At 43.1% G+C, this 27921-nt stretch overlaps 1 protein-coding gene across 3 annotated transcripts; it reads left to right on the top strand.

The window, feature by feature from the left end:
- The first annotated feature begins 3956 nt into the window (after positions 1-3956).
- Positions 3957-26474, top strand: GCGR (glucagon receptor). 3 transcript variants are annotated; one of them, XM_074224897.1, is made up of 16 exons: positions 4327-4405; positions 5252-5329; positions 13612-13673; positions 13840-13986; positions 14116-14218; positions 15123-15230; positions 15358-15479; positions 15572-15678; positions 16148-16304; positions 17709-17868; positions 18033-18093; positions 18836-18905; positions 22040-22128; positions 23372-23510; positions 23712-23753; positions 24374-26474. In XM_074224897.1, the coding sequence occupies exons 4-16, from the start codon at positions 13939-13941 to the stop codon at positions 24671-24673; spliced, it is 1506 nt and encodes a 501-aa protein (XP_074080998.1). In that variant the 5' UTR covers positions 4327-4405; positions 5252-5329; positions 13612-13673; positions 13840-13938; the 3' UTR covers positions 24674-26474. The 3 variants fall into 3 exon arrangements, with proteins under 3 accessions (XP_074080999.1, XP_074080998.1, XP_074080997.1); XM_074224898.1 differs by lacking the exons at positions 4327-4405; positions 5252-5329 and adding an exon at positions 3957-4044; XM_074224896.1 differs by lacking the exon at positions 5252-5329 and having other exon boundaries at positions 4336-4405.
- The last annotated feature ends 1447 nt before the right edge of the window (positions 26475-27921 follow it).

Below are 27921 nucleotides of genomic sequence, written 5' to 3'. Positions count from 1 at the left end.
TTCATGGCTTCTCTCAATCAGACCCTTCTCTGTACTCACACAGCCACTACCACCCTAGGTCAGACCCTCATTCTCCTCTCACTTAGAACATTTTAATGGCTTTCCAGCTTGTCTTCCTGCCTCAATATTTTCCCATTCCAACCATTTTCTTCTTACATCCCACTCCAATACATCTTCCACAAAGCTGCCAACATGATTTTCCTCATGCACATTTTTGACTAGGTCAGCTCTACTCAATAAACTTCAATGGTTATAACTTTTGCTTCTATTATAATTTGTAGACCCCTCAGTATAACCTTTAAATCTCTTTACAACCTGCTCCCAATCTATCTGCCCAGATTCATTGATTCATTACTTCTCTTTCCTCATCTGTAAGGAAGAGAGATGAATTAATTGGTTTTTTAAAAACTCTTTTAACTCTTTTTCTATAGTTTTAAGTCCAATTCAATAAATTATTTATTAAATTTATTTTTTATTATGCCAAGGCACTTTCCTAGACTATGGTGTTTAAAGAAAAAAAAAGTAGTCTTATATTTTACTGAGGAAGATAGGACTTGTAAGGTTCTATGGTTCTGGAGGTAACCAGAAGCTGGTTGTTATTAAAGACAAGGAGAATCAAGGGTGGGAAGTGATAAGAACACCTGGCAGGCAGATATATCTAAGGCAGATTTGACATAGTCCTATGCTCATTTACCCACAGAGTTCCAGGAAGAAATCTGAAACAGGATTTGTAAGGAACTCTATTAACAGGATATGAAGGAAAGAACTCTTATTAAAGAAATAGAAAGAAAGGAAGGAAGGAGGAAAAAAGAAATTGAATGTTCTTAATTCCATTGATCAAGGCTGTCTGTGGAGCAAAGTTGTGATATTTTATTTTCATTTCCATCTGACAATAAGATGATAATTTTTGCTTTTTAAAAAAAATTCATCTGATGCAGGGTAAATTTTGGTCTAGCCTCTCATTTTCATTATGTATATTGATTATTCATTCATTATTTTTTAAATGTGTTTTGTGTTTACATATATTGTTGGGATTTATTTTCTTATATATTCTGTCACTCTATTATTCCCTTTTATTGTTTAATCCATTAACATTTAAAGTAATGCTTTTTTTCCTCCATTTGTTTCTTTAATATTGCTTTAAAACAAAATCTACTTCATCTTTTAAATCAGCACTTTGTCCCTGGATTAGTTTTATTTAAACTACTTTGACCCTAATCTATTTCCACAGGCTTTCTCCTCCTCCCCACTCTGATTTGCCTACTCTTTCTTGGACCTTACTTAAGTTAATTTTTTTCTTTTTTTCTTTATTTAATAATCTATTTCTCCCCCCTTTTTATCCTTTTTATTTTCCCTTTCTATTTTCAGGTATGTGGTTATTTGAGAATTTTCCCTCCAATTTCTTATGCTTATTAATTTTCTTTCTTTAAAAAAAAAACCTTAAAAAATTCTGAACTTAACAAACACCAAACAAAACAACATTTCCAAATCCATAATAAAATAGAAAATAAGAATTGTAAATTAAAATATGAATCTCTACTATGTACAAGCTTATTTTTCTTTCAATTATAAGATAAATTCAACATGTACTTCCCAAAGCTGTTCTGTTTGACTTTCCTTGTATTATTTTGTATAGATTTTTTAAAATGCTTCAGTGATTCTCTTTTTTAAATTGTCTTTCTTAGCACTAAGCTTCTCTCCTTCCCCTTGTTCAAAACTAAAAAAAGAAAAAGAAAATTTGCATAGTCAAGCAAAACAAATTCTGACATCATTCATGACTAAAAATCTATGTTTTATTCTGCATTTTGAGTCCATCTCTCTGATAAAAGGTCAATACAGGCTTCCTCATCCATAGCAGTTGCTGAGTACACTGATCCAAGTTAAATCTTTCAAAGTCACTGCACCTTTTTCTAAGTTGTCCTTTGTTAGTCTCTTCATTATTTCTCTTCCCTTTCAGTTTATTCTGAGTTTTATTTTCTGGTATATGGTTTATATCTTGATTTATTCCTTCTTTCTTTGTGTGTCCTTCATGGAGATCAAACTTTGTAAAGTACTAAATCTGAGCTCCTATATACCAATTTCTTTGTTATCTCCTTTGTAGATGTTAGTCCACTTTTTTCTCTGCTCATGACACCCTCTTCACTCAGTTCCTGAGTGAAGCAGTGCTTGGAGTAAGATGATGATGCACACACACATACAACCCTCTTTACCTCCTTTCCCTCTTCCTAGAACTGAGGGACTATTGATGTGTTACACTGGATATGCTGTTATTCCTCATTTATTTGCTAGTTAATTTTTCCAGACTTCTTTTTCTTTCTTTTTTTCCTCTTTGTTCAAAGGGATAACTCATTGGGAAGGAAGAAAATACATAGACATACATATATATATAATATAATATATATATATATATAAAAAAGAAGGTGATATAGAAACAAAATGTGTCAATAAAAATAAGATTTATTTTAAAATTTTTTTCAATTTAATTGACTTGATGAGTTGAATTGAATCAAACAAGCTTAGGCTTAACTCCTTACCAGGCCAAAATATCTACTCTTAGGCAGGCAGAATTTTCTGACCTTTACTCTCTGACCTGTGACTGCTGAATACCTCTTCAGGCCAAGATACACAGATCTCAGGCCCTCTGAAAAGCAAAGAGGAATGTGTCCATAAGACTCAGGCACAGCCATTCATGAGAGTAGGTGATTGATCATAGACTTATAGAATGTTCGAATTAGAAGGTCCCTTAGAAGTCATTGAATCAACCTTATTTTACAGATGAGGGCACTGAGGTTCAGAAGGGTTAAGTGACTTTAGACTTCTCACAGAAAGTTGGTGAGAGGACACCGTAATCTACTCCTTCCAGTCATTCTCAGACAGCTCCATTCTCTTTCCTGCTTCCACTCCACATCCAGGAGAGGGACCAGTGATGCAGAAGGAAGAGAGGTCCCAAAGACCAAAGCCTGTGGTGTACTGGGACACAATGAGATCAATAGTAGCCAGATAAAGGGGACAAGGGTGGCTGGCAGAGGAGGGAAAGGTAGAGAGTGGTAGAGAGTAGAACATACTCATGAATTGGCGACCAAAACCTCCTCTTTGTTCAGAATCAGTTACAACAAGAAGGGAAAGTCACCTTAGAAAATTGGTGAAATAAAAGAGGCAATAGAGGAGCAGGACTGGCATGGGGGAAAAAGCTTGACTTAGAACCATAAGACTTGGATTCTAGTCCTAGTTCTGCTAATGAAAAACCCTGGGCTTGCCATTTCATTTAATCTGAGACTCAGTTTCTCCCTTGGAAAAGAGAAAGCGATAATAATACCTGCATTCTTTGCCTCGATAAAATGTAATTAATGATACTGACATCACCAGGTTTTATCCCAGATCAGCTTCTTATCACCTATGTGACCTGGGTAGAGCATTTAACCTGTCCAGATCTTAGTATCCTTATCTGTAAAATAAGGACCTCTAAAGGTCCCCTCTATCATGATCCTTTAATGAAAACGAGCTAGTCCTATCTATCCTATTTTTCTCCAGTAAGTCTTGCGAGAAGTAAATTAAATAAGACACGTGAAAGTGGTAAATCCTAAACAATGGGATGGCCTATAATTATTATTTTCATGAGGTTTGGTCACCTGGAGTCTAATGTTGTGTGGATAGGGTTAAAAAGACACAGAGGTGGAGGAGGGAGTATTTTGCCTCTTTCCTGATTGAACTTGGGGCCAGCCCTGAAATAAGGGAAATGCATCTTCAAGGGAGGGAAACTCTCCTTTCGCCAGGTATCCAGGGGTTCATGCCCACCCCACTGGCCATCCTCTGGCTGACCCTCATCCAGCAGGGTCCAAGCTGAACTCTAGCCCTGCTTGGGCTTCTCCCCCACCCCCACCCCACTCCTGCTCCATCACCTCTGATGTGGTCAGCAGGGGTTCATAATTGCTCCTCGTCATTCATTAGCAGTGGCTGGTTATTAGCAAGGGGTCAGCTTCTTCCAGAATCTCAAACAGCAAATCAGACCGGACCCCCTGGGAAGGCTAGTGATCGGAGAACAGGGTAGGAGCCGGCCCCGGAGGGGGTGATTGAATGAATGATTAATGACCCCCCCATCAGTCCTCCTCCTGCTCCGCCGCCCCGGCACCCACATTTCCGTCCGGCCCGGCTCTGGGGAGGGGCAGGACGTGTGCTTGCAGGCTGAGCCTGGGGTCCGGCCGCAGGGGTCCCTGGGGTCCGGGCTTGAGGAGCCGCCCGGCGGGTGACGCTATCCGGGTGGAGTTGGGGGGAGGCGCCCCTGGGGACGGCCCTCCTCCTCCTCCCGCCCCCCACCCCGCTGCGGCCGCCGGCTGTCGCGGGCTGCAAAGTTTGCGGAGCGCCTGGGAGCCGGGGCCGGCCCGGAGCGGGCAGCGGGCTCCCGGAGGTGAGCCCGGGGGGCCCGGGAGGGCAGGAGAGGGGGCAGGAGATGAAGCAGGGGAGGATGGAGAAGGGAGGGAGTGGTAGCCGGGGAGAAGGGGGACCCCAGAGAAGAGGGATGGCTTAGGTGGGGACGGGAGCAGGTGCGGAGCTGGAGAGGTCTCTGTCCACCCTCATGGGTCACCGGCCGCTATGTTCCCATTCCAACCATTTTCTCCTTACGTCCCAGGTCTGAGATCGTCTCTCCCCCCAGAATTTCAGAGACCTCTTCAACCTGTTTCATACCACATTTTTAAAATCACCTCCAGCCCCCAAATCTGCCCTGGAAATGAGGGCACCCGTTAACTCTGGCCGAGCCTGGGGGAGATGGTGCTGTTTGTTACCTTCCCGGGAACCCCCTGGCTTTCTGCTCCAAGAGCCCGGCCACCCCTTCTGTCCCTTGCTTTGCTGGAACTTTTTTATCCTTGCTCTTACCTCCCTTGTTTTTCACCGTCTAAACCTCGGCGGCTGCTGCCCGATCTAGGGGTTGGGGTTGGAGGGGGAGAAACTGCCAATAATCTCAATTTTCTCCTTCCACCCCCGACAACCTAGCCCTCACAGTTCCAGTTCTCCCAGGCCTTTGCCCGTTTTTGCCTGACTCACCCTCATACACATACACATACATGTTTACACACACACAAAGAGACACACTCAGAAATCACTATTTTAAAACACCATCTGGCCTCTCCTGCTATGCATACACCATTCACACTCACTGGTACACACACACACACACACACACACACACACACACACACACGCACGCACAGGTTTTTGCGCTAATAACCTCCATTTTCTCTGTTCATCCTTAAAGGTGATGAAGTGAGGGATGAACAGACCCCTAAAAGCAAATCTCTCCCTTCCTTGCCATGAGCGGATCCTGAGACCTGAGGTAGACTCCATTAGGTCATCTTCTCACTTCCTGAAGGGGGGCGGGTAGGAGCACCTTGGTTGGGGGCAGCCACTTCAGTTGCCAAGAGCCAGATGTTATTTCACCCCCAAAGTAAAGGTCATTGCCCTCTGCCATTATGGAGGCTTTCCGTAAACCCATGGGAGGAGAAGGGGACATCCAGTCTCCCAAGGCAAAATTTTCCTTTCCCTAAGTTGTATTTGACCTCTGATCTTCTGATCCAGGTTTCTCCCCTCTGGGGGACTAACTACCCCAAGATAAATCTCTTCAAGAGGGAAGAGAGACAGACCCAGTCTGGGAGTCATTCACTGGTCCCTGGGCTGCCCCAAAGCCCTTATTTGGAACCCTTTGTGGGCTCCAGGAATCTCGTTGTGTCAACACTGCATGTGCCTCTGTTCTAGTGCCCTCAGGGCTATGACCTTCTGCTGCTTGCTGGGTTTCACACAAACAACCCCCCCCCCCCCCACAGATACACATCCCTTGAAACTCCTCCTGTCCTCCTAGGAGCCCCTGGCAGAGGGCTCTGGGTGCCTACTTGGGCATGGGAAACTTCTACTCGTTGTCTACCTTCTCAGATCTACATTCCACTCCGGATTCTTGTCCCCCACCTCTGTTGTCTTCCACTGCTCCCTCCCTCTAACCCTCGGGGCTTGCTGCTGTTGCTCTCAGTCTTCTGCAACATCCTTGGGGAGTCAAAGTGATGGCCTCTCTGTGCTCTGAGACCTTAGTTACTATAGTTCAGCAGGACCTGAGTGCCCAGTGGGAGGCCTGGGCACTCGCCCGCTAGGAGAGACTCCAAGAGCAACCATGCATGAACCTGTTCGGTCAGGCGTGGACACGGGCGTGTGCATGCAACTGTGTGTAGGGGGTGTGAGTGTGAAAAGCTGGGCATGTGGCCAATCACACATATGCTTGTGACCAGAGTCTCTTCTATATTCAAAATCAGGTGGGCATGAAGATGTATCAACTATATCCTTCATCTTGCCTTCCTTGAGTTTTTTCCTGGCTCAGTTCTTAAAGGCTATTGCTTAGAGGAAGCCTGGGGAGGAAGATGGTGAAGTGACCAGAGCCCTGGACTGGGAATCAGGAAGACGAATCTTCCTGAGTTCTGGCCTCAGAACCTTACTAACTGTGTGACCCTGAGCTAGTCACTTGACCCTGTTTGCTTCAGATTCCTCATCTGTAAAATGAGCCAGAGAGGGAAATGGCAAACCATTCCAATATCTCTGCCAAGATAACCCCAAGTGGGGTCATGAAGACATGACAGAAAAGACTGAACAACAAAAGGCAATGACTACTATTCCCTCCTCTGTGCCCCTGCATCCTAACCATCTAGGCTCATCTCTGTCCAGCTCACTCCCATCCACAAATCCATGCATACATTAAATCAACAAACATTTCTTAAGGCACTTTGGCACTCTTAAGGGATAAATGGCTATGGGAGACAAAGATAAAGGAAAAAAATGTCCTGCCTTCAAATTAAGGTCTAACTGAGGAGGACAATTACATACAAAAAAGAAGTACATGCTTTTTGAGTATCATCTAACTTTCCTCACCAGCCCCCCAACACACACACACACACACACACACACACACACACACACACACACAAACACAGACTTTTTTTGTCCTAATGATGCCCTTAGGGTCTTTCTCTTTTTCCTTTTTTTTTTTCCTGAATTGCCAGCTTGGATCTCTGTATCCTTCTTGTGACCAGGAAAAGGAATAGAAGATTCTGGGGTCTTGGACTTTCCTAGGCTCTAATAACCCTCAAATCATAGGCTGGTGTACTATACAGTCCACCAAGGTTAACTGTGAGCTACCCTATAGCCCTCAAACATCCTGAGCCTGCATCCCACTCTTTTCCATCCCCTATTCCATTGAGTAATAGGGCGGCTAGGTGGCGCAGTGAATAGAGCACTGGTCCTGGAGTCAGGAGGACCTGAGTTCAAATTTGACCTCAGACACATAATAATTACCTAGCTGTGTGGCCTTGAGCAAGCCACTTAACCCCATTGCCTAGCAAAAACTAAAACAAACAAACAAACAAAAACCTCATGATAAATATGCACATTTCAACAAAACAAATTCTCCCACTTTGACTTTGTCTAAAAACTGTATATCTTATTCTGCATTTTAAGTCTATCACCTCTCTGGCAGGAGGTGGGTGACATGTTTCATTTTTAGCCCTCTGAACTCATGGTTTATCATTACATTGATCGGAGTTCTAAGGTCTTTCAAAGTTGTTTTTCTCAATAGTGCTGTTATCATTGCATAAATGATAGTTCTGTCTACTTCACCCAGCACCAGTCCATAGTGATATCTTTCCAAACAGTATCTTTCCAAACTTCATAATTTTTCATGACATGAGTATATTCCAATCATGTCCCATAGTTTGTTTAGCCATTCCCAGTAAGTCATCTAATTAGTTTCCAGTTTTGGCTACTATGGCTATAATTGCTGTAAGTGTTTTTGCACATATGGGTCCTTTTTCTCCTTTTTTGATCTTTTTGGGGTATAGACCTGGGGTGGCACAGTTGGGTCAATGGGTATACAGTATATTAATTTTGGAAGTGTAGTTCCAAATTGCTTTCTTGGATCAGTTCTCAGCTCCTGCAGCATACCCATAGAAGAAGGCATACAGAAAGGGGACAATCTTTGTCTTTAAGGTGACTAGGAAAAAAAAGGGAAACAAGGTGGAAAAGTGATATTCCTAAAAATTTGACCAATCAGTACACAGTGACTTTGGCATTATTTGCATGGTGTTAGCCCATTGGTTTCAATGTGATCAGCTTGGCCTATGGGATTAGTTTCCACTATTCTGTCATTCTTAAAATGATAATTTTGCCACATTTTTCGGACCAAACAAATCTCATTATTCAACTTTCCCATCCCTATGACCATTCAGAAAATCAACTGGTAGCAGAATGAACAAGGACTCCTAAGTGAACTTAGACAAATCACTTAACTGTGCCTCAGTTTCCTCATCTGTAAAACAAAGGACTGGATTTATTGGTCTCTAAGGCCAGCCCCCTTCCAGTTCTAAATCCATAATCTTATGATCCAACTATCTGGAGCCAGATTCCTCCTTCCAGTCACATTTCTTCTTCCTATTTACCCTTCTCCCAATACCCTGGGTTAAGTGGATCTAGAGAACTTTGCCAAGTTCTGGCACAAACTTAGGACTGGTACTGACAAGACCTTGAAGTCAGGTTCCTTGGAAACTGAGAAGGCCAAAATCTTTATGCTGGACTGAACGGGACAGAGTTATGTACTTGCCATGCTACCTACCTCTGCCTAGGGGCTTCTCTGACTTCAGTGCCAAGAAAGCCCAGCCAGAACCACATCCTGCTAGAGAAGAGGGAAACTTTCTTCCTGTACTTGCCATTGGCTAGCATGTTCCCCTGCTAGATACTTATGAGCTTTAGTAAGGAGAGGTGTGACCCAAGGAGGTGTGGCTATGATAGTGTTTTCTATGATTTTAGGCTATCTGATCTAGACTTCATTCCCTTCCCTGGCTAGGGATTAGCAATAAGGAAGAAGTGGGCAACCAGTGTCTATCCCTTTTTCTCTATTCTTCAAACCTTCTGACCCTGACCATATTACCTAACTTGTGATGCTCTGGATGCATATTGCTCTGGGCAGCTCAAGACTGGACAATGTATTAGTAGTGAAGAAAAGACACCCCAAGTTTCCTGATTCCCAATCCCATGCTCTTTAACTCGACCCCTCCTTCCAGGCATTTTTCTCCTTTCTGCTCCAATCTAAAATAACTGATGCTTGAATTGTTCTCTATAGAGGGCTAAGGTTGACTCCTGTCTTCCTTTCCCTATTCCCCAACAGCCCCCCACCTATCCCTAAGATCCATCTCAAGATGAGAATGCCAGAGATCAGTCTCGTACTCCTTGTCCTACCCAGTAATGGAAACCAGAGCTGGTCTCATAACTGGGAGCTCTGTGCTACTAGTAACCACCTTTGCACTGACTTAGACCTTTTTTCCCAGATCTGTTCAGAGGCTTCACCCCAGAAGCTAAAAAAAAGATTTCTCTTTCTTCTTTCCTTTTCTTTCTTCTCTTTCTATCCTCTGGATCTTTCCAGCACTAGGTCCAGGACATCTAGCCAGGCCTTTCTTTGTTGTCCCCAGCTCCATAGTCCCACTCCCCTCACTCTACTCTCTGGTCTACTCTCAGTTCCTCTTTCTCCCTGCCTAGATTCCAAGTCCCACTTTCACCTACTTGGCTCTGTCCACCTAGATTGGCAGAGATCATAATAGGGGGAAAAAGATAAGATAGAATGAGTAGGTAAACTGGGATGCAGGCTAATGACCTTAGCAATATGGCCATGCCAGACCCTAGAGCCTCTGGCTATTCCGCTCAATACAAATCATCATTGCCAGGCCAAAAGCTCTGAAGCAGACCCTCAAATGTTCATGCCTTTTTAGGGTTAGAGAATGGGGTTAGAAATTTGGTGGAATAGGTAGTGAGCACATTGTTCTAATAGGAACCCGGCTTTGTAACAACCTGAATATCACCACTGCTCCATGGGCAAGGGGCAGCTAGATGGACAGTGGATAGAGCACTAATTTTGGAGTCAGGAGGACAGGAGTTCAAATCCAACCTCAGACACTTAATACTAAGCTGTATGACCTTGGGCAAGTCACTTAACTCCATTGCCTTGCAAAAGAAGGAGGAGGAGGAGGAGGAGGAAGAGAAGGAAGGAAGGAAAAATTAAATGGAAGAACCAGAGTCTGGTGATCTCATTGTTTCTATGTATTTGTCCCCCAGCCCTAACTTGCTCTCTTGTCTTCTTTGGAACCTCCCATTAGTTTCATCCTGACCTTGCTTACCCCACTGCCCTAAACTTTCCAACTTGTTTCATCCAGCCTGTTTTTAATAACCTTCCCCCAATAACCTTCTTCATTTTTTTTTTAGGTTTTTGCAAGGCAAATGGGGTTAAGTGGCTTGCCCAAGGCCACACAGCTAGGTAATTATTAAGTGTCTGAGGCCAGATTTGAACCCAGGTACTCCTGACTCCAAGGCCGGTGCTTTATCCACTATGCCACCTAGCCACCCCCCTTCTTCATTTTCTATGAAATATCTTGGGTTAATTGGCTTGCCCAAGGCCACACAGCTAGTAATCATTAAGTGTCTGAGGTCGGATTTGAACTCAGGTCCTCCTGACTCCAGGGCTGGTGCCCTATCCACTGCACCACCTATCTGGCCCAAGTCAGTTTTCTTATCTGTAAAGTGGGTTAATACTTGTAGAATATGCCTCAAAGGGCTGTTGTACTATATAAGCCTATAATGTTAGAGAAGTGAGGGTTATTACTAGTAGGGAAGTTACAGCACAGTAACAGATCCAGTCACAGCTTGGGTCTTGTTTCTTACTCAGTCGCACAGCTGAGTCTATTCCATTGAAGCAGGGTTCCTAAGAAGTAAGAAGTCCCTGGGACTGGTGGGCTCATGATCATAAAGGATCCTAGACTTAGAATTAGTCTAACATTCTCCTCCCATGGTTGTTGTAAGGATAGAATGAGATTTTATTTGCAAAGCACTTTGCAACCCTTAAACATAGTTATTATTATTTTGATAAATTTCAATTTTAAAATTTAATATTTTAAAGATAAAAATTAATGTAAAATTTTAATAAGTGTTTATTGATGGACTGATAGGTCATTTTACAGATGAAGAAACTGAGGCAAACAGAGTGAAATGACTTGCCCAGAGTCACAAGGCTAGATTTGTATTTAGGTCTCCTTGACTCGACCTGGTACTCCATCCATCTAGCCACCTAGTTGCCTATGCTGTTGCCAATAGCTCTAGTCCTGTTCCCAGACCTGACGATTTGGTTGCCCATTTCCTTTTTGTAGCCAGATGGGGCAAAAAAAAGTGCATTTTTAGAGTTCTTTGCTCCTAAGTGGGAGATCCCAGAACAAGCTCTAGCTTCCTCCAGGGCAGTGAGGGTGGAAGTGGCTGTCCAGTCACTGCCTTGCTAAATATGGTGATCAGGTCCTGGAAGACAGCTGGGACTCTGTGATCAATGGGGCACCCTCCCTAGGAGGCCTCCTAAGCTGCTTGCCACTGGGGGTCACAGTCATCCAGCCGAGATGATTTTTCCCAAGGGCTAAAAATAGATAGAGAAAGAACAGGGAGAGGGAAGCTTCCAGTCAGGCACCCAGACCCTGGCATCACCCCAAGAGACAGGAGCAAGGAGAGAAAACTGTCCTGGTGCCTTCTCTGGTTTTAAAGAGGAGATTGGAAGGATCTGGTATCTGTGTTTGGGGCAGAGAGAAGGTGTTTCTGCCTGTCGTCCTAGATAAAGGAGTGAGGGGCCCTTGATAAGGAATTCAGGTGTATGGTTGCCACCCTCCCCCACCCTTCCCAAACTCCCATTCTTCCCATCTACTTATGAGTCCCAGCAAATGAGATCAGACTGAGAGCCTTTTAGCAGAGGGGCAGCTATCCTTCCAGGGATGTGTAGAGAAGATGGGAGGAAAGGCTGGTGAGTGACAACTTCTACAGTTTTCCTCCCCACTGTCAAGAGAAAACCAGAACCTGAAGGAGGGCATTCAGAACTATATTTCAGCCTAGAGGGTGGTGGGTAGGGGAAAGCTGTGGACTGAATGGTCTCTTTGTTAGTTAAAAGACAGATTCCAAGGCCTGAACAAGCTTTTTTAGGTGGGGATCTGTACTCTGCTTGGCAGATCCCAAAGAATATAGATGCCACCTCATGAATGCACCAGGCATTGGAATATAATCAGGATCTTCCCACTGGTCACCCCAGCCTATGGACAGGAAGCCATGCCAATCCTAACCCTGCACTGAGTTGTTAGGAAAGGTGGAAGAGAGTTTCCTAACAATCATTTGGGAATTATTATCATCATCCCCCATTTACAGAGGAGGAAACTGAGGCACAGGACATGTAGCATCCCTAGTAGCGCCTTACACGTAGAAAACATTTGTGATTTGTCATTGCTCATTCTACTTCTTCCTTTTAGCCTTACAATAACCTTGTGAGATAAGAAGGAAAGATGCTATTATCATTTATGAATGAGGAGGACTAGAGAGGGCAAGTTTAGTCTCTTGTCTTAAAGAAAGGATTTTTAACCTTGTTTGTATCACAGACCCCTCTGGCAGCCTGAGTAGCTTGTAGACCCCTTTTCAGAATATTGTTTCAAATGCCAAAATATTTTTAAAAAAATCCAATTTGTGGTATAGTAATATATCTGGCAGCAGCCCAATATAACTACAGGAATTTTGAGATAGTGATGAATTATAAATGATATTTTAAGAGCTGCCACAACTATGATTTGATATGAAAAGAGCTGTAATTTCTATTGAAAACAAAGTTGTAGATACTGTTAATACTACTGTAGTTTGTTGCCTACATTTATCATCAAAAGAAATGCTAAATTTCAAATGGAGGTAGATGAGAATAAAGATACCTTTCCCCCACTTATTTGAGTTCACAGACCCTGTGAAATCTAGCCACAGACTAGATAGTCAGCAGACTTCAGGTTACAAGAAATGTGAAGAATGAGGTGAGCAGAACCAAGAGAACATTGTATACAGTAACAGTAATATTTATTTTTAGAATGATTTTGAGTGACTGTATTTTTATTATTAATTTTATTATTAATATACAAATTTAAAATAAGGGACATATAAAAAAGACACTATTTGCATTCAGAGAAAAAATATAAATCAAAAATTTTCATTATAGAATAATTTTACAGGGTGGCTAGGTGGTGCAGTGGATTAGAGCACTGGTCCTGGAGAAAGGAGTACCTGAGTTCAAATCTGGCCTCAGACACTTAATAATTACCTAGCTGTGTGGCCTTGGGCAAGCCACTTAACCCCATTGCCTTGCAAAAAACTTAAAAAAAAAAGAATAATTTTACTATAAATACCTATATCTGACCACCGTTAGCCATCTTGGGGGGAATAAAGGAAAAAAGGGGAAAAAAAGAAATTTACGTGATTGCTTTTTAATATATTTAAAAGAGCTAGTTGTATATATACATATATATATACATATATATATATTAGATTTGCAGTTTCATGTACAATCACCTTTTTTAATTATACTACTATTATGGAAATGTTTGTTTTATTCTATAGATTAAAAATTAAACAAATTTTTTAAAAAAGAGAATCCCTGGTAGATCAGGCATAAATAGCTAGTCAGTGGTAAGACAGATCTCCTGACTCTGAACCTGTGATTTTTTTTTTTTTGCATTTTAATTCAATTTTATTTTATTTTAGGTTCACATATATACCTCAGTCTCTCAACCTGTACTTTGAGTTCATATCCTTTCTATCTGGAGGTGAGTTACACGTTTCATAGTGAGTTTATTGGAATTATAGATGACCACTGTGTTGTTGGTCAGAATTCCCAAGTTGTTTATCTTTACAATATTTTTGTTATTGTATAAATTGTTCTCTTGTTTCTGATAAACCTCTGATCTTTCCATTAAATCGTGCTTGCTCTAGGCCCCAACAGGAGCCTCAATGCCCGTGGGGAATTTCGGTGGATAGCGGCCACAAGACCTCTCACCCCCTTCCAGATGTGGGGGACAGCTCTCCAGAGGCATGCTTCTCACTCATGTCTTGTTGCTACTGCTATTGATCTCCTGTCAGGTGAGTACTGCCCTCATTCTCCCCTCCCTCCTATACCCTGGATTGCTTTCTCTCAACTCACTGTTCCTAACCTGGTAATGGTAAAGTTCCTTTACCGTTCATCCCTCTCCCTCTTCTCCTGCCCCTCAGCTGCAGGCTACTTCTGCCCAGGTGATGGATTTTCTCTTTGAAAAATGGAAGAGCTACAGCGATGAGTGTCATTACAACCTGAGCCTACTGCCCCCTCCCACGGGTGAGGCATCCTTGCTCCAGGGATCACTTCTTCTGCATGACCCTAGGCTTTCCTGATTCTCAAACCTTCTGCCCTTTCAACCTCTTCAGGAATTTGCTTGGCAAGGCTAGAGATATATTTATTTTCTTTTAAAGATCAGCACTACAAGAGATAGCTCTCTAGGTGGGGGAAGGAGGATGGGGGTATAAATGAATGAAGATGATGTTAAAGGTCTCGTCATTTTTAAAGTCATATCTGACTCTTTGAGACCCCTTTTAGGGTTTTCTTGGCAAATACTGGAATGGTTTGCTATTTCCTTTTACAGCTCGTTTTACAGATGAGGAAACTAAAGCAGGGTTAAGTGACTTGCCCAGAGTCACAGATAGAAGGTGTCTGAGGCTGGATTTGAATTCAGGAAGAAGGCACATCATCTGTATCACCTAGCTGTCCCCAATATTAAGAACAGCAAAACAAACAAGATTTAAAATTAAAATGGGAAAAAAAACTTTTACTTAGCACCTGTTATGGACAAGCAATTGTGCTTAGAATTTGCCTGGGGTACAAAAAATGAAATTGGACTCAATCCCTGCTTTCAAAGAATACAATCTAGCAGAGAAGATAAAATAGAGACATAACTATTTAAAGCACAAATGAGTCTGGGATACACACACACACACACACACACACACACACACACACATATAAAATCCTCAGTAGTACTGTGAGAAATTTAAGAAAGGGAGGCCCAGATTTGGGGACTGTGGGGTCAAGGTTGTACCATGTCTCAGATGAAGAAGGCTAGAAGTTTCAAATCAGGGAACTTGATTCCGTTAGCCTTTTTCCCACTGGATAAGAATAAGGAGCGGGGGAAGGGCCAGAGCCACCCCCTTTCTCCTCCTCTTTCTCTGCCTTGCCCCATAAGCAGAGCTGGTCTGTAACAGAACCTTTGACAAATACTCCTGCTGGCCGGACACCCTCCCCAACACCACAGCCAACATCTCCTGCCCTTGGTACCTGCCGTGGCATCACAAAGGTAGACTTTAGGAACAGAGGGAGGGAGGGGTAAGGGGGACCAGAGGTTGAGAGAGCATGGATATGTTGGGAGAAGGGTCTCACTTGAGAAGGCCCTTAAGCAATGCCATGTTGCCCCACTCTTCTAGTGCAGCATCTATTTGTCTTCAAGAAATGTGGACCTGATGGGCAATGGGTCAAGGGACCCCAAGGCCAGGCCTGGCGCAATGCCTCTCAGTGCCAGATGGACATGGATGAGATCTGGTCACAGGTCAGTGAGGAGCCTTGGCTGGGCAAGGTGATCAGCTGGGAGTGGCCAGATGAGGCAGGCCCTTGGCCCTTGACAACACTCTTCCTTCCCAGAATAAATCTGCTCAGATGTACAACAGTTTCCAGGTGATGTACACTGTGGGCTACTCAATGTCCCTAGGAGCCCTGCTTCTTGCCCTCCTCATCCTGTTGGGCTTCAGGTACCTGGGGAAAGATAGCCTGAGAACCTGGGTGGGGTTCTGAGAAACTTAGGTTTCTCAGTTACAGGAAAGAGTATGAGAGTCTGGAAAAACCCAGAAGGCTGTAGGAACTATGCCACATAAATGGCAGCTTCAGGTTTGACATATATTGACTTGACATATATTATAGTGACTTGCTCAGGATCACACAGTTGGTGCCTGAAGTCAGATAGTCTTCCTGACTCCAAGGCCAGTGTAGTCCCTGCCCCCGGCACCACCCAACTATCCTTTGTGGGAGTTATAGGATGGGAAAGCCAATAGAGAGGAGTTTCTGCATTTGGAGGCACATTTGTGGGGGCAGTAAGGAGTGAGGAAGATGGAGCAGATATTAGGAGGGGTCAAGGAATCTTGGAAAGTAGCTGAGCATCTAGTTTGGAAGGGTGGGGAGAAGGGTGGCAAGGGTTCTTTCATTCCTGCTCTTCTCCCACAGCAAGCTGCACTGCACCCGTAACTACATCCACATGAACCTATTTGTCTCCTTCATTCTCAAGGCCAGCTCTGTGCTGGTCATTGATGCCTTGCTCAAGACTCGATACAGCCAGAAGATTGGAGATGACCTCAGTGTGAGCATCTGGCTTAGTGACGAGGTCAGTGCCTCAGGCCCAGCCCAGCCCACACCAGCCCACAAGCCTTTCTCTCCCACCTCTCCTAACCACTCCTGCTCAGCCTCCTTTGGTGGATTAGGATCTGTTTCATGTTCCCCCACCCCCTTTGACTGTGCCCTGAGGCTCTATCTTGTACCCTCTTCTCTTTTCCCTATATTCTCTTTCTACTAGTGACCTCATTAGCTCCTTGGGTTCATTTATCATCTCTATGGAGATGACCTATAGGTCTACATAACTAATCCTAGTCTCTTTTGTGGAGTTTCAATCCCACATCACCACCTGCCTATTAGACATCTTCATTCAGTTGTCCTGAGGATGTCTCAAACTCAAAATGTCCAAAACAGAACCCATCCTTTTTTGGAGCTTCCCTGTTACTACCAAAGACACATCTATCCTTCCATTCACCCAGATTTGCTTGCTAGGTTTGCACTAGATATCATGTTCCTCAGTCCTCACCCTATGTAAACAATCATTTGCCAAATCTCAAAACTTCTATCTCCACAACATCTCCCAAATATGCTCCCTTCCTCTTGTTAACATAGGTCATTCCATCTCTCATTTTCCTTGGCATTGCCCATCCCTCACCCCTGGGATGTTCTTCCTCCTTTTGGAATCCCATTTCCTACAAGATTCAGCTCAAGTATCTACTTCTGCTTGGGGCCATTCTAGTCCCTCCAACTGTTGGTGCTTTCCCTTCCAAGGTTACCTTGGATCTGCTTTATATTTTTCAAATATACATATCCAAAGAGAGAGAGTGAGAGTTCATGCTGTTTTATTCACTGGACTGTAAGCACCACGAGGGCAGCCACTATTTCAATTTTGCCTTGATAAAACTAGTATGCAATCCACAGTAGTTGCTTAATAAGCTATTTCTTGCTCTCTCCTAAGCCCTTCCCCACTCCTCTGGTAAGCCAAACTCCAGAATTCCTTCAATTCAAATGCAACTATTCAATCAGCAAGCATTTATTAAGTTTTTCACTGTAAGCCAAATACTGTATTAGATGCTGGGGATACAAATGAAGCAGTCCCTGCTCTCATGGAGCTTACATTCCATTGGAATTGTTTCCTTGTCTTAGCCTGTGATGAAAACCAAGAATTTCTTCCTTTAGAATTTTCCCCATCTTCCCCTTTATATATAAGAAGCTCCAGCTCTGCCATCTCCTTGGTCTTTCAGGTTCCTTACCTCCTCTTTTGACCCTTCCTCTTTTGCAGCATGGCTGCATCAACTTCCACCATCACTTCTCTTCTCTGAGATATAGCCCCCCAAGTCTGGTCCCCAAGTGAGGGTTGCTCCCATCCTAGAAACTCCAGCCCAGAGGGTGGATATGTGTAAAGCCTGGCAGGAGGTATCCATGGTGCTCTCTCCCATGTCACTATTTGTGCCAGGCGGTGGCAGGATGCCGAGTGGCCACAGTGTTCATGCAGTATGGCATCGTGGCCAATTACTGTTGGTTGCTGGTGGAAGGTGTTTACCTGCACAACCTGCTGGTGCTGGCTGTCTTCTCAGAGAAGAGTTATTTCAATCTCTACCTGGTCATTGGCTGGGGTGAGCAAACCAGGGATAACTGGAGGGAGGTGGCCAAAAATTGGACTATATGGCATGGGGCTGGGAACTGGGGAGTGGGAGATTGGGCAAGGATTCTGCAGTGGTTGAGCCCTATCTCCCCTGCTGGGGGGGGCTCATCTTATTTTTTTCAACTGTCTCCATAGGAGCCCCCATTCTCTTTGTCATTCCCTGGGTTGTGGTAAAATTCTTCTATGAGAATATCCAGTAAGTACCAGAAAATAATGGGGGATAGAGGTGGAGAGCAGAAGGAAAGGGACCACAGGGCTTCTGGAAGGTAGAGGACAGGGGAAAGGAAACATGTGTCTCCAAAGGGGGATCCTCCCTTCATGCTCTCTGCCTTGGGAGGCTTCTTGGGTAAGATGCCAGGGCTTTTTACTTACAAGATGGAATTCCTCCACCCCTTCAATTTCTAGACTTTTTTTCTTTACCTAGTTCATTCTGGGTGTTTGTATAGTGTCTGGGTACTACAACTCTGGGATTGTTGAAGTGTGGTGGGTAAGAGTTTAGCTGGCATCTCTTTGGTAGTGGAGGTGTCTCTGTGTATTTGTGTACAGGCAACTGAATCTCAGGTGTTGCATGTGTGTGATTATGAGTGTATTGGTGATTAGGTATGTGATTGTGTCTGTATTAGTGTCTCACTGGTCACCCAAAGACAGTAAATATGGTGTCTGTTTAGTCTTCAAAAGGGACTGGTTTCTGCATGTATGTACAACATCTGGTCCTTATTTTCTCCTTCAACCCTTCCCTCTAACTGTGTGCTTCTTAGACTGTCTGGTCATCAGGCTATATGCCCCTGAGTCTTGTGGTTTTGGGTGGTGGTAACTTGTTATTGATTCATGTCCTGTGGAATGAGTTGGATTTGTGTTTAATAATTGCTAAGATGAAGAGGGGAAGAACCTGGAATAGACATATATATCACCCCACAGACACTCATCCCTTTTTTCAGGTGCTGGACCAGCAATAATAACATGGGTTTCTGGTGGATCCTCCGCTTTCCTGTCTTCCTAGCTATCCTGGTGAGTAACAGCATCCACCAACCACCAAACCCTCCAAATGATGCTTCCATCTTTTGCAGGTTGGTCAATCAATGGTTTCATCAATCACTTGGTTAGCTAATCAATTGGTCAGCTAAATAGTTGACTTTTTGGTCAACCAATCATAAGATCATTGAATGTTATTGCTGGATGAAAATTTATAATCATCTAGTCTAAGCCCCTAAAATACTGATGAGGAAACTGGGACTGAAAGAGGCAATCACATCAAACCTATTTCCAGATTCCCTATTGCCATCAGTGGTGCCATCAGCCACCAAGGCTTAACACTAAAGAGTAATATTTCACTGATCACTTCTTTCCCTTCCTCACATATACAATCACCCAGTCCTATCAGTTCTTCCTTCAAGATGCCTTTCAAGTCTATTCCTTTTTCTCTATTTCTACTGTCATTTCCAGTCTACTGAAATGAATACAGTCCTGACTAATCTTCCCACTATTAGCCTCTCATCTCCATTCTTATCTAATCTCAAATTCATTTTACAGTTATTTTTTCATATCACATCCCTACTCAAAACCATACTCACAGTAGTTCTCCATTACCTACAAATTAAAGTTCAAATTCTTAATGATCATTCTTTCCAGTCTTTTTCAAGCTATTCCCCAGCCTTATACTTCTCCTTACACTATCCTTATTTGAATCACCCCTATCCTTGAAGGTCCTATTTCTATATAATGCCCTTCATGATTACCTCATTCTCAATTGATCTTCTCTGAACTTGTCAATACTTACCATACAAATCACGTAACATGTTGTCTCTGAATTACCTACTATTTTGAATAGCCTGTCAGTTGGTCATTGGGCCAGGCAATCTTTAAGCTGATTATTTGTTACGTTTTCAGTTGGTCAGTATGTTAATTTATCAGTTGGGTGTTTGGTCAGCTAGTCAATTGTTAGTCAAATTGGTTGGAAAGTCAGTTGGTTGGTCCGTCAGATTCTTGACCAGGTAGCCAGTCAAGTATTTGGCCTTTAGTTGCTTGATCTGTCAATCAGCTGATTAGTTTCAACTCAAATATGAGATAAATAAGCCCCTCCTAACATATACACAAGCAGTACCCCCCTTTTGAGTTTCTATATTTCACTTTAATACTTTATATATACTTTAAAGAGATCCATCATAAAGTTCCTATATTGTCTTAACTTTTTCATCCCTTGTTAGCAACGACCTGTTGTTTGGCTGATCATTTGGCTCTTAGTTCAACATCAGTTGGTCAGTGACTCCCCAAGACACCTAGTCCAATGCAGTTGACCATTTGGTCTGTCCCTCACCCTCCATATCTAATTTGTCAGAGACTTGTCGATTTTACCTTTGCAAAATATCTTGACTCCACCCTCTTCTCTCCCCTGACACTGCTACAATTCTAGTGCAGGCCCTTATGACCTCATGCCTGAACTACTACAATAGTCTCTACCTACTTCATCTCTCCCATTCCAATTCATCCTCCATTCAGTCACCAAAGTGCTTTTCCTAAAGTTCAAGTCTAACCATGTCACTCCCTACTCAATAAACTCCAGGGCCTCCCTCCTGCCTCCAGGATCAAATACAATTTTCTATTTGTCATTCAAAGCTCTTCATAACCTGCCTCATACATATCTTTCCAGTCTTCTTACACCTTACTCCCCTACAATTTCTTTTCAATCCAGTAACAATGGTTTCCTGGCTTTTACATGAATGAGACACCTATCTCAACTCCAGGTACTTTTCTGATAAACCTCATGTCTGGAACACTCTTTCTTCTCTGCTCTGCTTATCATCTTCCCTAGTCCCAACTAAAAATTCTTTGTTTTATTAGAAACTTTTCCCATAGCCTCTTAATTTCAAAGTCTTACTTCTATTAGTTATTGTTAACCTCTAATAATTACTCCTATTTATCTTGTATATAATTTCTTTTGTATATATTCATTTGCATGTTATTTTCCTCTCTTGATTATAACTTCCTTGAAGGAAGGAGCTGCCTTTGCCTCTTTTTGTATTTCCAAGACTTAGTATAGTGTCTAGCTACCACAAAGTAGATATTTAATGAGTATTTAGTAATTGATTGATTGATCCAGTCCATCAATTGGTTAGCAAGTAGTCAGTTTGTTGATTGTCACTTGGTCAGTCAGTCATTTGGTTAGTTCAAGCTCAAATATAAGCTATAAAGAAACTACCATTTATAGGACTACCAGGATCTCCCTTTTTAGTTCATCACATTTCATCAATCAATTATGTGATCAACAGGCAACTGGTTGGTCATTTGGTTAATTAGTCATGGGAGGACAATACTCTACACTGGCTATCTTTCTATGTGTAGAAACATGATGATAAGTGTTATTTGGAGATACACAGACAGGACCTCAGCCCTTTTAAAACAATAGGAGTAGAAATGGAAATAACATCAGAGATGTAACTAGAAGATACAGAAGTCAGGGTGAAGGGTCAAAATAGAAACCAAACTCTTTAGAGATAAAAAAAAAAATTGGGCGGCTAGGTGGCATAGTGGATAAAGCGCCGGCCCTGGAGTCAGGAGTGCCTGGGTTCAAATCTGGTCTCAGACACTTAGTAATTGCCTAGCCGTGTGGCCTTGGGCAGGCCACTTAACCCTGTTTGCCTTGCAAAAAAAAAAAACCCTAAAAAAAAAAGAAATTAAAAAAAATTTAAATTAAAAATAATGAACCCAATTCCCCTTCTTACGCTATATTGGTTTTACAGAGTAGAAATCTGCTCTGATTAAGGCAATACAAAAAGGGGGGGGGGTCATAAGACCCAAGCTAACTATCAGTCAAAGAACTATTTACAATTTTCAGGGAAGGGAAGGAATTTGCATTTCTTAGCCTTCTAAGTGATTCTTACATATATTATCTCATTTTATCCTCACAACAACCCTGTACATGAGGCAAATAGGGTTAAGTGACTTGCCCAGGATCACACAGCTAGCAAGTGTGTTCTGGTGTCAGGTTTGGATTCAGGTCTTCCTAATTCTAGATTCACAGCTCAAAGTGCTGGAGTGAATCCACCAGCTGTCTCTTCGAGTTTGCAGAATTCTGCAAGTGGCGGAGTTGGAAGTGGGCAGTGTTCCACTTCCCTTCTCTGACCTGCTACTACCCTTCTCTACAGATCAACTCCTTCATCTTCATCCGCATCATCCAGATCCTTGTCTCTAAACTACAAGCCCACCAGATGCGATACACGGACTACAAGTTTCGGTGAGTATCTGGTAGAGTGGGTATATGTGAGTATATGGCTAGAGATAGAAATGTGCAAAACTTACTAGAACTTAGCTCATTGACCATTACCTGTCTTCCACATGGACAAGGGAACTGATGAAGTAATAATGATATTGATGATGATAAGGATGGTGAGTAGACTTTTACTTTCATTGGTTTAGAGAACACCAGGGTAAGGATCTGTTAGTGCAAGTCAATACCTTAGCAGTTTATAATCTTAAAGGTGTAGAAGGCAGAAAGCAAGGCAAACCCAAAAAATGTAATTGAAAATTATGTAACAAAATAAATAAAATTCAATAAAACATAGATAATATCAAAATGTAAAACTAAGTCAATCTCTGACTCTCTGGGCTCCTTGTCAATGGATCAATGGTCCCCGCTTCTATTTGAGTTGGGTACTACTGAGATGCACCAGGGCATTTGACCTAGGGATTTATTCCAGGATCACACAGCCAGCATGCATAAATAATAGAATTTGGTTTTTTTGGTTTTGTTTTTGGCAAAGCAATTGGGATTAAGTGACTTGCCCAAGGTCACACAGCTAGTAAGTATCAAATGTCACAGGTCTGGGGCAGCTAGTTGGCACAGTGGATAGAGCACTGACCCTGGAGTCAGGAGGACCTGAGTTCAAATCTGACCTCAGACACTTAATAATTGCCTGGCTATGTGACCTTGGGCAAGTCACTTAACCCCATTGCCTTAAATAAATAAATTTTTTAAAAAACGTTAGAGGCCAGATTTGGCTCCAGGACCAATATTCTATTTATTATGTCACCTAGCTGTCCCCTCAGTAGAACTTGAACCCAGCTCTTTCTGTGGTTGAGGCAGATGATCCACTAGGGCACCCTACTTCTCAGTCACCATTGTACACACATTTATGTAGCACATTCATGGTGCTTTCCTCATACCAATCCTAGGAGGTAGATAGTGGAAGTCTTTTTCATTGGTGAGGAAATTGAGTTTTAGAGTGGTTTAGGAGGTGCTCCAGGGTATAGTCAATAAGTGGTGAGACCAGGGGGTGATGAATGCTTCAGGAAAACATCCCAGGATACTGAGTTGGGGAATAGCTGTTGGGGAGGTCCAGATGTGTCTTGGCCCTTGGGACCCCACTCCCAGAAGGATGTCTTCTAGATCTTTCTGCCTGCCCTGTTCTACACCACTGTCTACGAGGTGTGTCTGTGGCTCTCTCCTGGGAATGATGACTCAGTATCCATTCTGGCAGGCTAGCCAAGTCAACGCTGACGCTGATCCCTCTTCTGGGCATCCACGAGGTGGTGTTTGCCTTCGTGACAGACGAGCATGCGCAAGGCACCCTGCGCTCTGTCAAGCTCTTCTTTGACCTCTTTCTCAGTTCATTCCAGGTGGGTGTGCTTCTTGACATCAGAGTCCTCACATCCCCGAGCTTGAGACCAAGCTTGGCCAGTCAGTTCAGTCACTCTATCTCCCCTGTCTTGGGTCTGCTAGAGTCCTTGTCTCTGGAGAATCTATGCTGGTGACAGTGGAGGGAGATGGGTGCTGCTCCTCCTCTCTCCCCTGATTTGGCTCTCTGTCTCCTACCCTAGGGCATGCTGGTGGCTATTCTGTATTGCTTTGTCAACAAGGAGGTAAGTGTGACAGTCTCGATCTGGGGCCCTTCCCACTCTCCATATCTCCCATGTGAGGCCAATATCTGTATCCTTGATGGATAAGAAGCCAGGGAGAGCCAAAGGAACAAAGCTGACACCAGTTCTGACATCTTACTCTTAGTCTGGGTGCTGGCCCTGCTGTTTATCAGCATAGACCTTTCAAATTCAAGTAGCTCATAGAAGGCACAGCTCCTGAGAGGTGGAGGACAGCTGAGCCCAGGCCCCTTATCCAAGGGAAGAAATAAAGTCTCAGAGAGAGGAAAAGGGATTTACTGGGGTGATAGAGTTGATTAAAATGGCAGAGCCAGCCCTAGAACTCAGATCTCCTGATTGCCTGTCCAGTGTTCTTTCATCTATCCTCTCTAACATGCAGCTTCTCTCAATAAGATCCCGGCACTGGCTTCTTCTAACCTTCTATAGCTCCCTCTCCCCATGCCAGCTGTGCTCTTCTAAACAAGCTCCTATTCTAATGAATCCATCAATGTAGACATTTGTGCCCATATGTATTCCTGCTGGGATTATCCTCTTCCAGTCCCGTGGTTGTGGTATAACATGCTCTGAATACACAAATGTAAATATGCCCAATCCCTGGCTGGCAGGTTCAGGCAGAGCTACTGAAAAGCTGGCACCGTTGGCAACTCGGAAGGGCCCTGGAAGAGGAACATCGCCACACATACAGCCACACGAGCACCGGTCGGCCTGGGTCCACCTGCCCTGGAGAGAAGCGTCAGCTGGTAAGCTGTAGCAGCACCAGCAATGGGGCAGGCAGTAGTCAGACAAACACTTTGACCCAAAGCGCCTACCTTGAGAAGACTGGGGCTAGCCCTGGTGATCCAGGCACTGAGGGCAAGGGAATTCACTGCTATACCTTCCCTGGGGTGGCAGAAAGCAACTTCTGAGTCTTCTGGGTGAGGAAGCAAAAGACCCAGGCCCAGACCCAGGACCTAGAAGACAGAACCTGGATCCTGGAAGCTTGGAGCAGTTGGTCAGGAGAAAGAGAATATTGCCATCTGAAACTTAGAAAGCCAAGGTAGCCCAGCTAGAGAGAGGGGTGCTGTGAAAAGACCCCTCATTTAGGTTCTGATTCTGTGGTTAATTAGTTGTGTGACTTTAGGCAAATATTTTCCCCACTCAGAATTTTATTTTCTACATTTGCAAATGTTGAACTAAATGATTTCCAAGGAGCCCTTCAGCTCTAATATCCTATAAATCTAGAATCTGCAGTGCAGAACCTGGAATTCAGTGACTAGGGCTGAGAGAAGGCCTGGCAGATGGAGTGAGGTGTGATTGGAGAAGGAAAGCCTGGGTACCAGAGAGTGCTATCTGTGCTTTCTGTAGCTATCACTTTCTTCTCTGCAGAAGTGAACAGACTTATAGAGATGGACCAGCATCTCTGCATGGAGTTGTATCTGTGGAGCAATGTTAAAGGGATGTTGTGATGCTTAACTAATCCTATTTCTGCCTTCTGCTACTACTGTTGTCCAGATGGGTTTTCCAGTATAAATGTTCCTTCTCCATTCTGGGAAGTAGTATCAAAGGATTTGCAACTCTCCATAGCTTTTTTTGCTAGCTTCAAGTCCCCAGACAAAGACAGTACTTTTTGGCAAAACACCTCAGTGTTATATTTATCTCTATGTCCTTCCTGGGAATGTTTCCCCTCTGTAGCTTTCTTACAATTATATTCCCACTAAGTGCATCTTGACTAGCAGATGAGGTGATTAACATGTGAATACAATATATTAACAAAATTAAGGTAATTAAACCTTTAAAGACACTATGTTGTCTTTATAAAGACTAAATAAAAGTTTAAAGGAAAGAAAAGTAAAACTTATGTCCAGAGGAAAAACTCTGGGTTCATGTAAAAAAGCTTAAGGGGAGATAGGATTACTGCCTTGGAATCAGTAATGTGAAGGGAGAGGTTTGGGAAATGTGAGGGTTCAGCAATACAACTTCTGTGCTGCCATACCTCCTGCCCAAGGAGCTTCATTCTCAGAATTCTAGACCCTTTCATCATGGTGGTTGCCTCTACCTGTACTCCCACTCTCCCCAGCTCTGCATGGCTTATTTCCTTCTTCAGCTTCATGAGTTTTCTACTGGTCCCTTCAGAAAATGAAGGGCTTCCTTTCAAGACTACTTTCTGGACTCAGTGAACTGACTTGTAACCCAGAGGTGTGACCTATCATTCTTCATATTATCATATTGCTTCCTTTTTGATTCATTCAAGGGACCTCATAATTTGTACCTCATAAAGGGAGTGCCCAGCCCAGCCAAATTTCTATACCTAATTTTAACACCAGTGGCTCGGCTTCTTTTCTGTGATTAAGTCTGTGATGGACCAACTTCCTTATCTACTTCCTTCCTCCTTTCCTGATGCCGGGTCAGACTCTGCCCCAGATCTCAGGAACCATCCAGTTTGATCTTTGTACATATGGGCAGAGAATGTGAAAATCAACTGGTATGAAGTAGATGGTACACATCTGCATAATAGGAAGAAAGCCCTGGATTCCTATGATCATTTAAGGATCAGAGCCAGGTCGATGGTGGAGGGGGAATGAAGGGGAGAGTCAATATGTTGTGTATGATGTCTGTGTGTGTTTTTACGAATGTGTGTTATCTTCATATATATATATATGTTTCTGCATGCATGTGGGTTTTTGTATGCTGCAAAATAAATAACTCCCACAGTTCTTCATGATCTGTATTTTCCCTGCTTTTACATGAGAGTGGAAGGAGGACAAGGGATGGTGATTTAGGATGAAAGAATAATCTTCACACTCAATTACAGGTTAAAATCAGATGCGTATCACTATAGTAGTACCAAACCCAGAAGAATAAAACAAAGGCTAAATGGGGTGAAGTCCATGTCAGGCTTCACTCAATATAGCCTGGATCATTGGGGAAGAGGAAAAACAACTGCAAGTTCAGGGAAGCATCAGTTCCTGCCCCGTTATTGCCCCTTCTATAATGTTGGAGCTGAGGGTCCTTAGAAAGAGAAATATCAAGGATGGAAGGGACCCTGTAGGTCAAAGAGGCTGAATGAGGTTATGGAATGTGTAGAAAACACTCTGAGGGTCTTTGCAAGAAAAACATATCAACTTTTAGAAATATTCAGAACCTGAAAGAAGAGCCAGGAGGGTCTGGTCTCTGCACCCCTGATTTGTTCCACCTTAGAAGACTGATACGAGGGAATAAGGCTGTGTTGCTGCTGTTTTAGCCCCTAAATGAGTTGCTGGGCTGTTTGGACTGCAACTGGTGATAACCCAAGCACTCTCAGAGACAATTTCCTCCTCTATAATTCTGCCTCACATAAATCCAATTCACACAGGAGTCAAGACATTGCCTGTGATGTCACTGGTATTCAAAAACAAAGGACAAACAGTAGGAAAGGACCACAGTCAAGTGGGGAAGAACCAAACCATCTGTTTATTGAATCAGTCTTTTAAGTTTTTGCCTCCCCCTCTTCCCGATGAAGACAATGAGCAGAAAAACTTGAATCCTGCTCTAGTCAGCAATATGACCTGGAGTTGAAGGCTTTCCCCACCTCAGCCCCTCCTCCATTCATCTGTCAAACTCATCTTCCTAAAGTGCAGGTAGGATCATATCGCACACACCCATCCCCCCAATTCAATAAACTCCAACAGTTTCTCATTAACTCCAGGATCAAATAGAAAATACTGTCTGCCTTTTCAAGTCCTTCCTAACCTGGGTCCTTTCAATTCTCCCAGTCTTCTTTCTCACATCTTACTCCTTTCCATATACTCTAAATCCTAGTGACATTGGCTTCTTTGCTGTTCCTCCAAGGAGATGCTCAACTTCTCTATAACCCAACTCCTGACTCCATATAATTTTACATTAGAATGGCTCTCCCTCATCTCCACTTCTTTTCTTTCAAATTTTATCTAAAATCCCATCACCTGTAAGAAGCCTTTCCTGATCTCTCTTAAGACTAACTCCTTCCCCAAGATTATCTTCAGTTTATCCTATATTTACTTTGTACAAAATTATTTGCAAGTTACTTCTCCCCATTAGACTATAAGCTCCTTAAGAGTAGAGGCCATTTTTGCCTTTCTTTGTCTATCCAGGGCTTAATTAACACAAGGCATAAGGAGTTTAGAGGAAGTATGGGTAGGAACCCATGGATTTCAAT

This window comes from Macrotis lagotis, chromosome 2 (genome assembly GCF_037893015.1).
Source record: "Macrotis lagotis isolate mMagLag1 chromosome 2, bilby.v1.9.chrom.fasta, whole genome shotgun sequence".
NCBI lineage: Eukaryota > Metazoa > Chordata > Mammalia > Peramelemorphia > Peramelidae > Macrotis > Macrotis lagotis.
Note: the sequence above shows the minus strand (reverse complement) of the source record. Positions and strands in the feature narration are given on the sequence as shown.

Excerpts from the sequence above, each read along its gene's own strand:
- GCGR (XM_074224898.1), top strand. The coding sequence starts at position 13,939 with ATGCTTCTCACTCATGTCTTGTTGCTACTGCTATTGATCTCCTGTCAG. Across the intron at positions 14,219-15,122 it reads CCTACTGCCCCCTCCCACGG|AGCTGGTCTGTAACAGAACC; the intron begins GTGAGGCATCCT and ends CCCCATAAGCAG. Across the intron at positions 18,094-18,835 it reads TTCTTCTATGAGAATATCCA|GTGCTGGACCAGCAATAATA; the intron begins GTAAGTACCAGA and ends CCCTTTTTTCAG.